This window comes from Eptesicus fuscus, chromosome 14 (genome assembly GCF_027574615.1).
Source record: "Eptesicus fuscus isolate TK198812 chromosome 14, DD_ASM_mEF_20220401, whole genome shotgun sequence".
In the NCBI taxonomy this organism is placed as follows: Eukaryota; Metazoa; Chordata; class Mammalia; order Chiroptera; family Vespertilionidae; genus Eptesicus; species Eptesicus fuscus.
In genome coordinates, this window is record NC_072486.1 from 27,841,313 (window position 1) to 27,856,779 (window position 15,467).

Here is a 15,467-nt window from a genome sequence, read left to right on the forward strand (position 1 = left end):
AATCTCTCACTTGGGTGAGAGCGTTCACTACCACACAGATTTCAGGGAGTCTTATATTCCCAAACAAGGCCCAGTTCCTCTTGAAGAAAATCGTGTCTGTCAGCATCCCATCCTTATTGTCAATGGGGTCTGGGACTTCCTTTTACCCTGCTCACAAACCAGTAAGTCAGCCTGTCACAGTTCCATGGCTGCTGACAGGACAAGGAGATCCGGGGTCAGAGGTAAAGCACTCACAGCACAGCATGCAGAATGAACATCAGCACATTTGTGTCAGCTTCCTTGACCCGTTCCACAGGAGCAACATCGCAGGCCCGGGCGAATGTAGCTACAGGCTACATTATTTAAGCATGCAGTGGGTGTGCTGCAGCTGAGCCCGGGGTCAGGACAGCGATGCCCTGAAAGCAAGCCTGTCGCTTAAGGTCTCTAGCTGCATAAATGGCCCTGGCGATTTTGTTAGGCACACCCGACAAGATGTGTCGGTGCACCAGGACTGGACTGTTTTGTCCAGTAGTTATCCTTTTCTATATTGTGCTTTGTTTGCTCTTTCATAAATCTCCCTCTCAGCCAGTCTGTAAACTGTCCCTTGTGCAAATAGCTGGTTAAAAGGTAACATAGAGCTTGCTCACAAATGTTTTCAAATTACAGTTTTAAAGACTGAGGAAGAATAATTCCCTCAAGTTTGGCCACCACTCAGTTTGTCATCCATCTGTCAGTCCTAAGTGGAACAGAGAGCAAAAGCAAGCTTTTCTGGTCATCTTTCTTTAAGAAGTATGACTACCGCAGTTCCTAAAATAGGGACAGTCATGTCATAGTCTAGAAAAGTCCACTTACATCTTCCTAGAAAGAAATGTACTCTTCTGAGATATAAAATGCTCACTGTAAAAAATATTAGGCACTGATTGATTACATGTAAGTATCAAACTAGTCCCATCATATTAGAAGGAATTTACCTGGAAGAAGATCAGCTTCCTGACTTGGTTAAAACAGAGTCTATAATGTAATGAGACCAAAGTGAAGTAGTTTAAGTAATAAATGTTTAATCAAAGAATTTTACATATTATTAACAGCATTCATTTGGCCAAACATCTACACGGTTGTAGAATCCTATTGTATATAAAGGGGGAATGTATCAAGTATAGACTATGAAAGTGCAAATAACAAGTCAAGGTTAATTTTTTTACATTATAAAATTAACGTGTTTACAAAATAGGCTTTGCCAAACTTTATTTCTGAACTGTAAAGTCAATGACTGTGTTGTTTTTAAAATGTGTACCAAGGAAGTACAAATTGGACAATGATCTTTCCTCATGCTCAGGAGGGAACAGCACAGGAACAAGGGCTACTTACTACACCAGGTGCCCGGCTCCGGCCTCACCAGGAACTAACATGCACTCCACAGCCTCCACGCAGCACTTCCACACTTTGCAAGACACCTCCATACGATACAAACTCTTACTTTTGAAAATATTACAACTTGGTCTAAAAACTGATCGGTGTTGATATTTTTAATCCAAAATAAATTTGTAAAAAAATCCTTTAATGGACTATTTCAGTTTAATAGACAGTAATACACTGTAGAAAAAAGTTAATATTTACCCCAACAAATTAATAAGGGTTGATATCAATGTTTCTGATAATTGGGGAAATAAAAACTAATGTGGACTTGTGACATCCAAAGCATAGGAACAATTCCTACATAGTTTCTTTTTAATCCCAGGAGAACCTGAGGAATATTAAATAATATAATGTCCTAGGTCACATGAATTCCAAATATAAGAATATTTCAAAAATAGGGTTTGGAAAATAAAATGTAATAAAAAAACATAATTACAACTCATGTGGATATCAATACTAATACAACCTTTCACCCAGTTCAGGACTTGCCTGTACAAACTCAGTACTGAAATTTTGGTATCTGTAGACTTCTGGTAAAAATCTGGCAAAACATTAAATGGAGTGTTGGCTATCTACTATGCTTATGTTATGCTAGTTTGGGTAATATGTAAGTAAAAGAGCCATTCCAACAGTTTACTCTAGTTTTAATTACACACTGTACCATTGAATCTTAATTACAACTAAGATCAGTATTTTCTTCACAGTAAGACACTGATAACCAGGAAATTGATTTTTTCAACACTAAACAGTAGTCACACAGCAAATGAGTATTGTGCAACAGAACAAACACATCAGCATTTGCTACTGAGGCAAACAAACGGACTGAACATTTATTTAGTTGTTATATTGACTGGAAAGGCAAGGCCATGGGTGGTTTATGGAGGTCTCTGCAATTCATAGCATAGTTACTTTAGAAGAGACACTGAAATTTGAATGACTCACTTATTTAACTGGCAACTATCCATTGAGGTTAGGCAAAGGCACGGTAACATGTTGCGCAGGATGTATTATTGGATTTTTTAATAATTGTCGGATTTACTATAACTCATAAAAACTCCACTTTTTTCTATTTTATAAAACACTTACCATTAAAAGTAATTGCACCCATTAGTAATTAGAATGCACTGTAAAATTGTGAAAACAAAGAACTATGATTGCACTTTCAATAAAGTGTCTCTTAAAATACAGCACCGCTGTTGCTAATCAACTGTATTTTAATATTAAAATAAACTGTTTTTAACAGCAGCATTAGGTTTAGTTAACTTAAGCTACAGGCTACATTTATTTAAATGCAGTCTCCATGGCAACAAAAGCCCATTAAAGCCTGGTATTTCATGGCTACCAAGTGGCACCTTTTACTCCCGAGAATGCTGACACTGCCCTGGAGCCCTCTGGGACGCCACACCTGAACGCCTTCTCAGCGCACGAGTCAGAGTTTGGCACAAGTGGACTGTAAGACATGAAAAGAAATTTTTGACTCATGTGAAAATGAAAACTAATTACATTGTGGGAGATGCAGCACTAAGGAGAAGCTTTGGACACTTCGATTCACACTGCTCAAAGAGGCAGGAAGGAAGTTATGGAAGAGCACAAAGAGATCGAGGAACTCAGTGTTACCAGATCTGTCCAAAAGAACTTCTAAAATGAAGAAAACCTTCTTTTTTCTTTTTAAAGAGAAAAACCACCCAAGGACGAGGGAGTAAGCCTTTAATTTAAATGTTCCATTTAAGTATTGCAGACCTTAGGCTAAACAGAGGACTGCATTTTCTTAGAGAGTGGAATCTAACCTACTTACTCCATTTGTTTTTCTTTCTCTCCTGCTCTTCTTTTTGTCAGCAAAAAGGGGAAAGCTATCCAATTAAATACCAAAGAAGTTTCCTGTGAGGTTAAACTCCAAAACGAAGCCACCATTCAAGGGAACTCCTCGTATTCAACCCTAATGTCAGTGGTTTAGAGTTGAGTTGGGATTAAGTGGATCCAGTTTCCATGAAGCACACTCCACCAGCATGCCACCTGTACCGCGATGCGCTTGGAGCCAGAGGTGTGCAGCTCACACTAAGTGTCCTTGTTCCAGCCAGTCACTTGAGGTTTGAGGTGTTTGACTTGAGACATCTGACCCAGCTCCCTTGCTGGTTGCCTCAGTACCACTTTCACCAGCTTGAGGTGCTGCTTCCCCAGCCAGAATATTCTCTTGCAAGGAGTCTTCTTCTTCTCTTTGGGTTCCTCTACCTTCACTGACCACAGCATCTTCAAACACTGAGTCTTCTTCTGGCGGCACCAGTTGCACATCCCTCACGCCTTCTGACCCATCTCCGACACAGGGGGGCTGGGAATCTGCACTGGTTTCTGTAGTTGCTGGAGGAATCAGGACAATACTCTGAGGGTTCATGTCGTGAAACCAAGCCATGATATTGCCCAGAAGATTGTCATTGATGTTGGCGTCCTGGCCAGCTGAGTCAGGGTCACTGGATGAGGGATAGAATTCATTTCTTGCCTCACTGAGAGGGTGTGAACTCAGGGTGTCAGTTGAAAATGAGTCACTTTCAGCTCCTAATCTCAAGAGGCTGTCGCCAAGTTCCAACAGCTCGGAGCTGCTCAATGCAGCTGCAGGGCTATCTGTGTTCCTGGGGCCGGAGTCCAGCCTGGAAGGCAGAGAAGTGCCTATTGCCCCTAAGGAAGCGTCGCCACTGAGGAAGTCTCTGTTTCCTTCATCGATGGCCAGACCCGATTCTTGCAATGATAACTGTATTGCGAGAAGTATATTAGGATCATCTTCATCCAAGGAACTCAGAGCCTGAGGGCAACAGAAAGTAAAATCACTTAAAATTTAAAAGAAAAAATGATTTAACCCAATGAGGTTTACCATTGTTGTTTTTACCTAACAGATAATAAATATTACTTCTATTTATATAGAAGAATTATTTTATCTACTCAAATCTTATTTTAGTTTCCATGTTATAGGGGAAAATTAAGCTAAATCTCTTTTCCTGTAATTTTGAATAGAAAGAAGAAAAAGGAAAGCAATAAAAGTGAAATCAGGAAACCAGGCCAAACAGAGCAAGAGCAGGAGCAGGGGCCAGGGCCTGCCCAGGAAGCTACCTGAAGAGAGTCTTGGTTCTCAGAGCGACTGGCAGGGGTGTAGTCACGCAAGGAAGAGCTGTGTAGCACACTCATGGACGCAGAGCTGACCACGGAGGTGCCCGGCCTGCGGCCACTGCCGCCTTCTGGGAGATCTGTTTCAGAGCAAGTGGTACCAGAGACAGTTCAGCCATACAGATTGCATACATCTTCTTAGTTCAACTGGCAATTCCTCTTTCAGTGCAGGTGAAAACCTGTGTTCACACATTCACTTAATCTCCCAGAGACTTCTCATGCATATCTGTCTCACCAGAAGCAACAATATCTATCTCATGCCATTTGCTTCAAATCCATGATTATTATTTGCATTTGTGTTTGCACTACATATGGTTCTATTCAGAAAGGCCAATGCTACTCCTCTTTGTTTTCTTAAGCAACAATAAATAAAGGGGTTTTAGTTTTCAGTTATTTTTTTAAATGAAAAGAATTTGGGAACCACAATGCCTGAAGAACAAATCCTCAGGCCTGTTGATGCTGATTTACTAAAGATGCTCTGCTGATATTATAAAGACTTTCAATTATAATTTAACATTTAAAAGTTGATAATTAAGATAATTTATTCCTAATACCAGAAATTTTCTTTTAAAGAATGCTTATAAGAGAAGTGAGGCTAAGAGAAAAACATTCCATGAACACAACCAACAGCTACAATTCATGAATGCTCACTAGTACTGTTCATGCCCAAGGATTTTACAGGCATTATCTCATTAAAAGCTCACAATTGCCCCCTAGTGGCACTCTCAGTATTGCTTCTTTAGAATGAGGAGATTGCTGCTTGGAGAGGGATTCAGTGACTCAACTGAATTGTCTCCCTGATAGGCAGTGAAGATGCGGTCTTGAACCCAGGTCTGTCTGACTCGGCAGCCTGCATTCTTTAACCCCCCTGGTTTCCTGTACCCTGTGACCTTAGAAGCAGCTACCTATAGACTGTGTATCTAAATTACAAATTCTTTTACAATCACCTACTCAGTTTTAAGAATAAACTCAAGAGAGCTAAGAGATTAAAACATACCCAACCCAAGAACTTACCTAAAGTGCTTTCATTGGGCTCATCAGGGTCTGGAGGGTTACTGAGCAGACTGTGCACGTCTCCTCGCCGGCGCTGCTGTCTGTGCCTCCTCCGATACTGAAATTCAGCATATTCCTGCATAAACCAAAGGTTATAAAATACAGGAGAGCATGCAGCTTTTCTAATGCAAATTAAACAAACAGCACACTTTTTTCCCCCAGGGGAAAAAATGTGTGATTTTATATACATGTTATAAAATCACGTGGCTTTAGAAAAAGAAACTTCAGGTTTTGTCATGCCAAGGAAACAGAAAAGGAAAAATAAAAATTTTAAGTAGTCATTACAATTGCCTGGGTAAATTGGGAGTACTTGCAAACTCCAATGCCAGATTGCAACTGAGCCTTATTTCATATGCCTGTGTCTTATTATTTAATATTATAGCTAATCTACGTATAATGATTTTACTAATGTAAGTTAGGCTGTCCCTGGAGGTTTGGTTCTAAAAAAGTAACTGATCACAAGACAAATGACCAGGTTAAGGGAGAAATGTGAGGTTAGCTTGAAAATGAGATGGTGCTTGGTTTCCTATCTGCATCAGCTAACATGTGGGGTTATCTCCCACACAGGCAGGGGCAGTGTTTTCTATTTAATGTATGGGAAGAACACAATCCAGGCAGATGTCCCCGAGTTTATTTTCCAGATTTTAGGGACACAAGAGATGAGAAGAGAGGTCAGTTGTATGATACCAACATAAGAAGGCTAATTTTGAGGATAATTATAGATTTTTTTCAGTGATAAAAGATACTCAGGTTTATGGTTATCCAGGTTACCCTTGAGGACTCTTATATTGTGCAAGTACTGAACAGGTTTTATATTACAAATGAAACTTTCATATCCTACCACTCTGGTTAAATTTATTTGAAGTCCTTCATCGGTATAATCTAACTAGAGGCCCGATGCACAAAATTCGTGCAAGAGTAGGCCTTCCTTCCCCCAGCTGCCGGCACCAGCTTCCTGCTGGCATCCTGGACCCGGGCTTCCCTCCAGCACCTGGGACCCAGGCTTCCCTTGCAACTTTGGCTTCGTCCAGAAGGTCGTCCGGTCTAATTAGCATATTATGCTTTTATTATTATAGATAAGAGATGGCAGCAATCTTGCCAGGTTAGAAACAAAAACATAAAAGATACAAGTGCCTGGAGGGTTTATTAAGGTTCTCTAAAATTTCCTGCTGAGCTGGGATATCATGTCCTCTTTGCCTGGAGGCCTACGATCCCAAACTGGATGCCTGTTATGTGTTAATATGGTTTACTGGGCCACTGAGGCCCATCACATTTCTTAGACAAAGATGACATGAAACTCTTATCTCAGTTCAAGACTTATACTTAAGGAGAATTTGTTTACTTTGTATACTTGATAATGGCACAAAATTATTCTGAATTAAATAATCTATTAATGACCATAGAATATACATATTTCCAATTAAAGAAAATGAAACAGTTTAAAAACTAAAGAAGAAATTTGTTATATAATTTTTCTGATAGAAAACTCACATGGCATTCTCTCAGGATGCAATAGGCTTAAAAAAATTGTTGTCATAAAATTAAACTTATCTGAAAATTTCCAAGGATCCCTAAGGTCTTCAAGTAAGCATATGAAAAGGCTTTAGTTGGGATACTCCAAGTGGCTTGAGAGTGTTAATGCTACAAAGATTAAGAGACTCTAAGATTTACAGGAAAAAAAACTGCTAGGGGATTTTTTGTTTGTTTGTTTTAAATAATAATCCCTAGCATTTACTGAGTACCAATTTTGTCAGCGACTTAAAGAGATGCTCTAATTTTGCCAGAACTTCCATGGTATCACCATCCACATCTGGAAGATAACTAATTTCTGAAGATAACAAATTAAAGAAGAACACAGCCCAAGGTCTAGTAAGTTACAGAGCTAGACCTTGCATTTGGGTGTCCCTCAGACTTCAGGACTTGGCCTTTCCTGAGCTCCACTGCCTTTAAGGCAGCACAAAACACTTACTTACTCTTGCCATTGACTCATTCAGTTTAATTTAAAACAATAAGATGGAATTAACTTTACTGGAAAAATACGACTTCAACCTAAAAGTCTACTGGAGTTTGGCAATATTTTTTTCAGAGTCTATATAAAGGCAAAAAGCCTCCTTTTAAAGATAAAATTTTGTCAGTTACTTAATAGTTACATACATTCAAAGTTTTAAAGTTTCACACTGTGTGGTCATTCTTTAGACTTGCAATAAGGTATACATAAAAGCTTGGTCTTTCAATGTGCCAAAAACTGTAAATAAGAGAACAGTAAAAGTGAGTTAAATAATTTTTGTAAATTTTATTGATTCATAAAAAATAAATTTAAGAAGGAATTGTTATTGATACTTTCACAATTCTCAATCTCTGGAGAACAAAAGCTCAATAATTTAACTTATAAATATTCACATGTGAGGTGGCAAGCCTTCCTATTTTTTGCAAAATGAATCTGTGTCAGTCATATTAGCAGGTCCAAAATAGTCAAGGACAAGTATTTCAGGATTCCTAATGTTACTGTGAGCCAGAGGCTGCAAGATGATGCATGCATGATGGTGACTACACTGGTAAAGTTTTATTTTTGCTAAATTGTGTTTTTATCTTGAAATTCTAAAAGCTTTAGTACTTTTTTTTTTTTTAATAATTGAAGCTTGTTTATTTATCCTTATACTTGGACATTTCCCTCAATATCTCTAAAGCTGTAATTAAAACAAAGAAATAATGAGCACAAATCAGGTATAGAAAACGTTCATAATTTGCTTTACAACAGACATTTAATTAAGATATTATCATTGGGGAGGGAGGGAATTTAAGTAGATCTAAAACCCTCATATCAGAGCTCTAAGCATAAATTGTTTTCTCAAGTCAATATTTTCTTGGATATATCTACCAATACAAAAGCCCCAAGGTGATTGCAAGTATCCTCAGCAGCTGAAAAGAGAAAGCATCTGATTTAAATAAGCCACAGTCACTTCTGGATAATAACCAATTTCACTGTCTTTCAGTTGCAGTTAACAAACGGGCTACAAAGGATAAAAGATTCATTGCTTGTCCTACCCCCCTTCCAAGCACTGGATGGTATAAAAGAGCAAGGAAGAAGACAAAGTGTAGAGAATTGTTAAAACCATATAAAAAAATCAGACTCAACAGTGACGGTGGCAATTTAAATCTCAGAAAATAGCAATATGATTAAGATTTTCACTCTGCCTTATTTTTATTTGCGGCAATTACTATTTGTAGTGTTAATATTTTACCAGACCTTCTATATTTTAAAATGGTATATGACAACAAAGAAAAAACAAGAAGAGTGTGAAAATCTTAAAGAGAAGCAGAAAGCAATTAAGCAAAGCATTTCTTACTGCATAAACATCACTAATGTTAAGTTTCCACCTTAGCAACTGATTATAAACCAGTTCTCTTGGGTTATCTCAATAATTTTAAAAAACTAGATTCAGACTGAAACAATATTACAGCTAGAAATGCATTTCTAATAAATAAAATTTGTATTTCTATTAATCAATTGAAGATATTTTCCAAAAATCCATGTTATAAATTGGCCTTAGTTCTGACTATTCACTAATAAAAAATGATAAAAGGGAGATGCATTTAATAATGTGATAATAACCCAATACCATAAATAACTAAAATGTAGGCTCTGCTGAGGCATTTTTATTATATAAGAAAAACACTGCTGACAATTTCAGGATTTAGAATAGAAAAGGGTGCAAATACAAGCAGGGTTGCACTAAGGACAAATATAACAAAACAAGCCAAACCCCCAAAAAACAATTACCTCAGGTGATGCAAATCCTAAATATTCCCAATCCCATGTTCCACCAGCAAAGCTACAAAGAAATTAGACATACCATTTGATTTATTACCAGTACTGCAAAGTACAAACAATCAGACCCTTACCTTTTGAACATTAATTTTAATTCCTCTGCTTGGAACTTGCTTAACCAAAGCAGATCAACCACAGAATATAATTAAAATGACACTTTTATTATTTCTTTTAAATTCTAAGTTACTTCATGTTTGTGTAAAATGGTGGAAAAATAACAGAGTATTTTATGACTGCTTTCTGTTTTTAGGTTATAAATGTTTATGTAAAAACAGGGTCAAAGGAATTTCTAATGCTTGCAATTATTATGAATAAAAAATACTTCAACTTATAATGGCATTAGTAGTATAAGTTTGTAAAATTCAACTATTCTTTTAAGGATAAATATGTATCACTTAAATAATTTTATTAATATCAGATTTCTAATTTTTTCACAACCTCAGCACAAAATACAAATAGGTCTGTGACAAATTGGCAAGGCTTCCAAATTCTACAACATGTTTATGGCTATCATATCACTATACACATTATATGTCTGAAATGACGCATTAGAATACTCTTTGAATTATGAGTTCACTGAAGTGTGAAATTCACCAAGCCTAACTTGGTGAGAAACTACACAATGACAAACAAAAAATGAGGAAAATAGAAATAGTACTTGGGGAAAAATCACCAAAAAGAAGCTACCATACTTTATCCATATTTTAGGTATAGAAACTCTAGTAGGATAAAAAAGAATCAACCTGCTTGCGTTTGTGGCTGGAGCTAGGATGATTCCACAGTGTGCATCCCTTTTACCTGCGTCTGGGAGCTTCAGGTGAGTCTGCAGGAGCAACTCCCCGAGCCACGGAAGCCAGGAATTCCTGCCTCTTCTGCTGTACAAGGCATGCCGCCTTGATGATCTTGTGGCGGGGTGTGCGAAGATAAGGCCTATTGACTTTTTGGGCAAGGTCTTCAGTGACCATTTCTAGATCTGTCTATGGTAAGAAGAGAAAAAAAATTATAGGCTGAGTGGATTAGTCAATAGCAAATCCAAAGTCTATCTGGTTTCTCAGTTAACTCTAAGTCTTTTGAAGTCAGAAATTAATCCAATCTTTGAAGTAACTGCATTTCACATGTTTCTATTTTGCATATTATAGGAATCAGCATTCATTTGATAGGCCAAGGTAGTTGGTACAGATCATGAAGGAGTGAGTATACCAGCTGTGTACAAGGAATTTATAATGCGTCTATGTGGAAAAAACTAATAAATTTTAAGTCAAGTTACTGTACATGCAGATGCATGATATGTGGTGCAGACTATATGTAAAAGCTGAAGGCAAGACCCCTGTGATGTGGGGTTAGGTCTAGAAGAGGAATGTACAATGAAGTTGGTCAGTCACTGAGATATCAGCTGACTTAGGTGTTTTGTTTTTTAAAGTACACTAACTTTTATGTAATTAAGATTAGGCCAGATTTCAACCTCAACTAATTTAAAACAAAGAAATAAATGTAGAAAGAAATGTTTGCATAGCTCAGAACTGCAGAGTGACAAATTTAAACATAAAGAAAATTTCAATTTATTACTATTTAAAAACCATTCTAAATGAAAACAAAATTGTTGACTAGTAACACCAAAAACACTTAGTTAAGTGGTCAAAAGAGGAGAAAATTTGCCTTTCGTAATAACTACATTTTAATTTAACAAGGATATCTTACTTGCATGAGTTCAAAAATTTCTTTCTTTGTGCTTTTAGGTTCTAAGAAGAATCCATAGGGATAAGAACACTTGAGGATACGCCGAGTTTTTAAGAGCACATGAACTGCATCTTCAATGAAAGTGGTATCTGGACAGCCTCCTTCAGCTATGAAGTAAACCAGGCAGGGTAAAAAAAAGTCTTTTGTAAGTATGCTAATGTAAAATTAATTATACAACTAAATTTTCAAAAAAAAAAAAAAAAAGAACCCCTAAGAAGAAACAGCTCTAAGTACCTGCATAATAGTATTTATTGGAAGCAGACTAAAATCCTACATAGGATCCTTGTGACTTGTATGCATTTATAAATGGAACACTCACACAAGCCAGGAGCACGTGGCGGTCATGAAAGAACACACACACACTGATCCTGGATTCTGTTCTCACCCTGTTGGCAGCCAATCTAGCTTTAGGCCAACTCAGAGGTCCCATGCTTTACTAAGTTTTTTAGGTTATCCCTGGTGGAACTTTGCTGACTAAGAGTTAGAACAAATGTTTTGCTAAGAAAAAATAAAAGCCAAGTTATAGTTATGCCTCTATAGAAACAATTATATAAGGAGGAAAAGACACAACACGAGAACAACTGAATAACTAATGCTAGTAAACAGAAAACTCCAGGGAGAGAGAGAAAGGGAGAGAGAGTGGGAGGAGGGAAAACGAAAAAGCTAGCGAGGTATAATATTTTGGGAGACTGTTCCCACCCAAAATATTATACCACGCTAGCTTTTTCCTGAACTACAAATAAATTGAAATTAAGCAGAATTTATTTCATAAGTACTTTTGAATATAAGATTATTCTGTTCGTCTGCAGAAAGAAATTGCATGGGTATGTACACACACTGAAATACAGACCATCCAAAAACACCTCCCTAGCATAGGGATCTGAACTAAGATGTAAAAAAATAATAAAACAAACACCCCCCGTCAAAACCGGTTTGGCTCAGTGGATAGAGCGTCAGCCTGCGGACTGAAAGGTCCCAGGTTCGATTCCGGTCAAGGGCATATACCTTGGTTGCGGGCACATCCCTGGTGGGGGTGTGCAGGAGGCAGCTGATCGATGTTTCTAACTCTCTATCCCTCTCCCTTCCTCTCTGTAAAAAAAAATCAATAAAATATATTAAAAAAAATAATTAAAAAAAAATAAAACAAACACCCCTGCTCATTATAAGTGAGAAGTGTGAGAAGTTTTATTTATCCTTTCTAATCCTGTATCTTTTAGTCCTCTTTCATATCTTACTCTGCTGTTCTCTTTCATATCTTACTTTAGCCTGCAAAAGATTGAACAGAAACAGTAATACACATCCACAAGTATTTATTGAATGTTTAGTGTGTTAAGCACTATTCTAAGCATTAGGAATACATCAGTGATGAGACAGACAAAAATCCCTGCTGAACTGTAGAACCTGTGAGGGTTTTCTTTTCAATTTGTACCATGGACTATATACTTCAAGAGTTTGATATTGATGTGATATAGTTATGTCATTGTAAAAGTCTAAGTACTAATAATTAATAAGAGACTAAGCTGCTAGTAACACATATGGTTAGTCTTAATTAGGGAATTATCCTCATAAAAAGGGTATTAGTACTCATTACTTTAAAAAACATATATATATTTTTATTGATTTTTGGAGACAGAGGAAGGGAGTGGGAGAGAGAGAGAAGCATCCATGTGAAAGCGAAACACCAATCAGTTGCCTCCTGCACGCCCCCTACTGGGGATAGAATCAGAAACCCGTGCATATGCCCTGACTGTGAATCGAACTGGTAACCTTTTGGTGCACAGGATGACACCCAACCCACTGAGCCACACAGACCAGGGCAGTACTCATTACTTTTATAAACTGGAAAAAACACATAATTGATGACATTTTTAGGCTTAATACCTTTTATAAATAAACTCTGATTTAAAAATGTGACTCAAACAAACCTGTCAGAACCTATATATACTCTGTGCAGTCATTGTGAGATATTATATTCTAATGTGAGATATTACATTCTAATTTCATTTTTTTAAAAAATATATTTTATTGAATTTTTACAGAGAGGAAGGGAGAGGGACAGAGAGCCAGAAACATCGATGAGAGAGAAACATCAACCAGCTGCCTCCTGCACACCCCCCACTGGGGATATGCCCGCAACCAATGTACATGCCCTTGACCGGAATCGAACCTGGGACCTTCCAGTCCGCAGACCGACGCTCCATCCACTGAGCCAAACCAGTTTCGGCTAATTTCATTTTTAGAAATGTTCTTTTCAAACTTCCTTGTCAGGATCTACAAGTTTGCCCTATCTCATGTCTTTGCTTTTTGAGTCCAGCGTCTATTATCCACCAGTGAGATAATTTCTCCCCAGTCTGTCCTTGATTTCCACTCCACTAGGCACTCGGCTAAATTTTCTCAAGACTCGTTGGGAATTCAGTCACAGACAACTGGGTGGCCTGCAGATCTTGCTTTTTGACCAGGTCAGCGATGACTTTTAGGGACCATCCACTTTTCTCAACATTGTAGAGCATCAGCAGTGGCAGAGAGTAAGCAAAACCACAATGTGTGTTCATCTGCTAACAGCATAGGCTGCATTATGAGGAGATGAGGTAAGCCAGGTGGAAACCTAATCACAGAGGACTCAAATGCTAAGCAGCACTCTGGGTTTCAGAGTACTCCAAATAGTACCAGAGTGAGCTAATGGAGATAAATGTATTTCCTTAAGGGCCTTAACTTCCTACCAATGAAGCGACTGACTTAATAAGCATCGAAGGCTATTTTACATTTATCATCACACATGCCACTTATAACTTACTTTCTTTGAGAGCTCTACTCAATTGTTCCATCTTTTCTTTAGCTGTTTTAAGAAGGCGTTGTTCTAACTAAAGAAACAGAAATGAATAATTTATATCATTGTCTTTATTTATCCACAACAGTGTAAGTCTGCATTTGAAATGATTTGGGACATACCTGATAGCTATGCTCATGGTTTTTAAATCTCGTGTAATAGTGCATAAATCTGTCAAGTTCCTGAAACCGTTTGTGTTTTTTCTCAGCCTAGGAAATAAAACTCCATAAGTGACTTTAATAAGTAAAAGTACTAGCTCTTAAATTTGCTTTTTTAAAAAAAATCACTTAATGATTCTATTAGTAATGGGTACTAATTTATACAGATTTGTTTATTATTTTATTGAGAGAAAATAATAACCAATACATTTAAAGGCTCCCAGGACAAAGTCCTGCATTTGTGTTCCCTGTGACAAACCACTGAATCCACAATCCCAGAGTGTAAGGCAAAGATGTCTCTCAAGCCATATGCTTACATCTTATTGCTATGAATTGAATTGTGCTCCCTAACCCCCAATGTGACTATTTGGAGAAAGGGCCTGTGAGGTGATAAAGATTATTAGGTTATAATCCCATAGAGCTAGTGCCCTTATAAGAGGAAGAGACACCAGAACTCTCTCTCTCCACCATGTGAGGACAAAGCAAAAAACAGCTGTCTGCAAGCCAGGAAGAGTCACCACCAGAAAATGAATTGGCAGGAATCTTGATCTTGTACTTTCTAGTTTCCATAATTGTGAGAAACTCATTTCTGTGTTTAAGCCACCCAGTCTATGGTATTTTATTTTGGCAGCCAAGCAGACTAAGATATTTATTATATGCTGTAACATAATACTCTATTGTTATTATATTAAAATTGTTTTTGTCACAGGGATGTAATGTACAGCACACAAAGTATAGTCAATAATATCATAACTCTGTATGGTGACAGATGGTTACTAGACTTACTATGGTGATCATATCATATGGCATATAACTAGCAAATCACTACATTGTATACCTGAAACTAATATAATATTGTATGTCAACTATATTTTAATACAAAAATTATTTTTAAGTCATTACAGAGGAAGGCTGGGATACATATGACTTTTCGTATCTTCAATATAAAAAAAGGGGAAAAAAAAGCTCTTAAGTTTACAGAGCCATTTTGTTTAAATTAAAGGCTACTCTAAAGTGTATTCAATTTAATGCCTCATTACGATGAAGATGGGAAAAGGAGAAATGCAAAGTACTTGCAATAGTATTAAGTGGCTTAGCCAGAGTGTTGGCTTAAAAAGTTTTCTTTACCTCCACAGTCATTTCCTTGGATTGTTCCTCCACATGTTGAATGACTTCATAGCGAGTACATCTGTAATAACCACCCGTGGAAGAACTATGCTTTTTCCATTCTTCTAGGCAAATCCAGCAAAAGTCATACTTGCACTTCAAAAGAAAACATACATGCAAACATCTCTCCATGTTAATATGCAAGTTA

General features: G+C 37.3%; 1 protein-coding gene across 4 annotated transcripts in view; it reads right to left on the reverse strand.

Moving 5' to 3' along the window:
- Positions 1-1,020: 1,020 nt before the first annotated feature.
- Positions 1,021-15,467, reverse strand: part of ANKIB1 (ankyrin repeat and IBR domain containing 1) — a 117,119-nt gene continuing 102,672 nt past the window's right edge. Inside the window, exons 12-21 of one of the 4 annotated variants that reach the window (XR_008558159.1) lie at positions 15,281-15,415; positions 14,117-14,203; positions 13,962-14,028; positions 11,129-11,274; positions 10,229-10,407; positions 9,383-9,434; positions 5,563-5,677; positions 4,495-4,628; positions 3,191-4,189; positions 1,021-2,845 (exon numbers count right to left, since the gene is read on the reverse strand). Coding sequence is in view for 3 of the 4 variants with exons in the window: in XM_008149147.3 (XP_008147369.2) it covers positions 3,446-4,189; positions 4,495-4,628; positions 5,563-5,677; positions 9,383-9,434; positions 10,229-10,407; positions 11,129-11,274; positions 13,962-14,028; positions 14,117-14,203; positions 15,281-15,415 (1,659 nt within the window). In the remaining variant the exon portion in view is untranslated. Of the gene's footprint in view, positions 4,190-4,494; positions 4,629-5,562; positions 5,678-9,382; positions 9,435-10,228; positions 10,408-11,128; positions 11,275-13,961; positions 14,029-14,116; positions 14,204-15,280; positions 15,416-15,467 lie in introns of all 4 variants that reach the window. The other 3 variants (XM_028157242.2, XM_008149147.3, XM_028157248.2) reach the window with 3 other exon arrangements.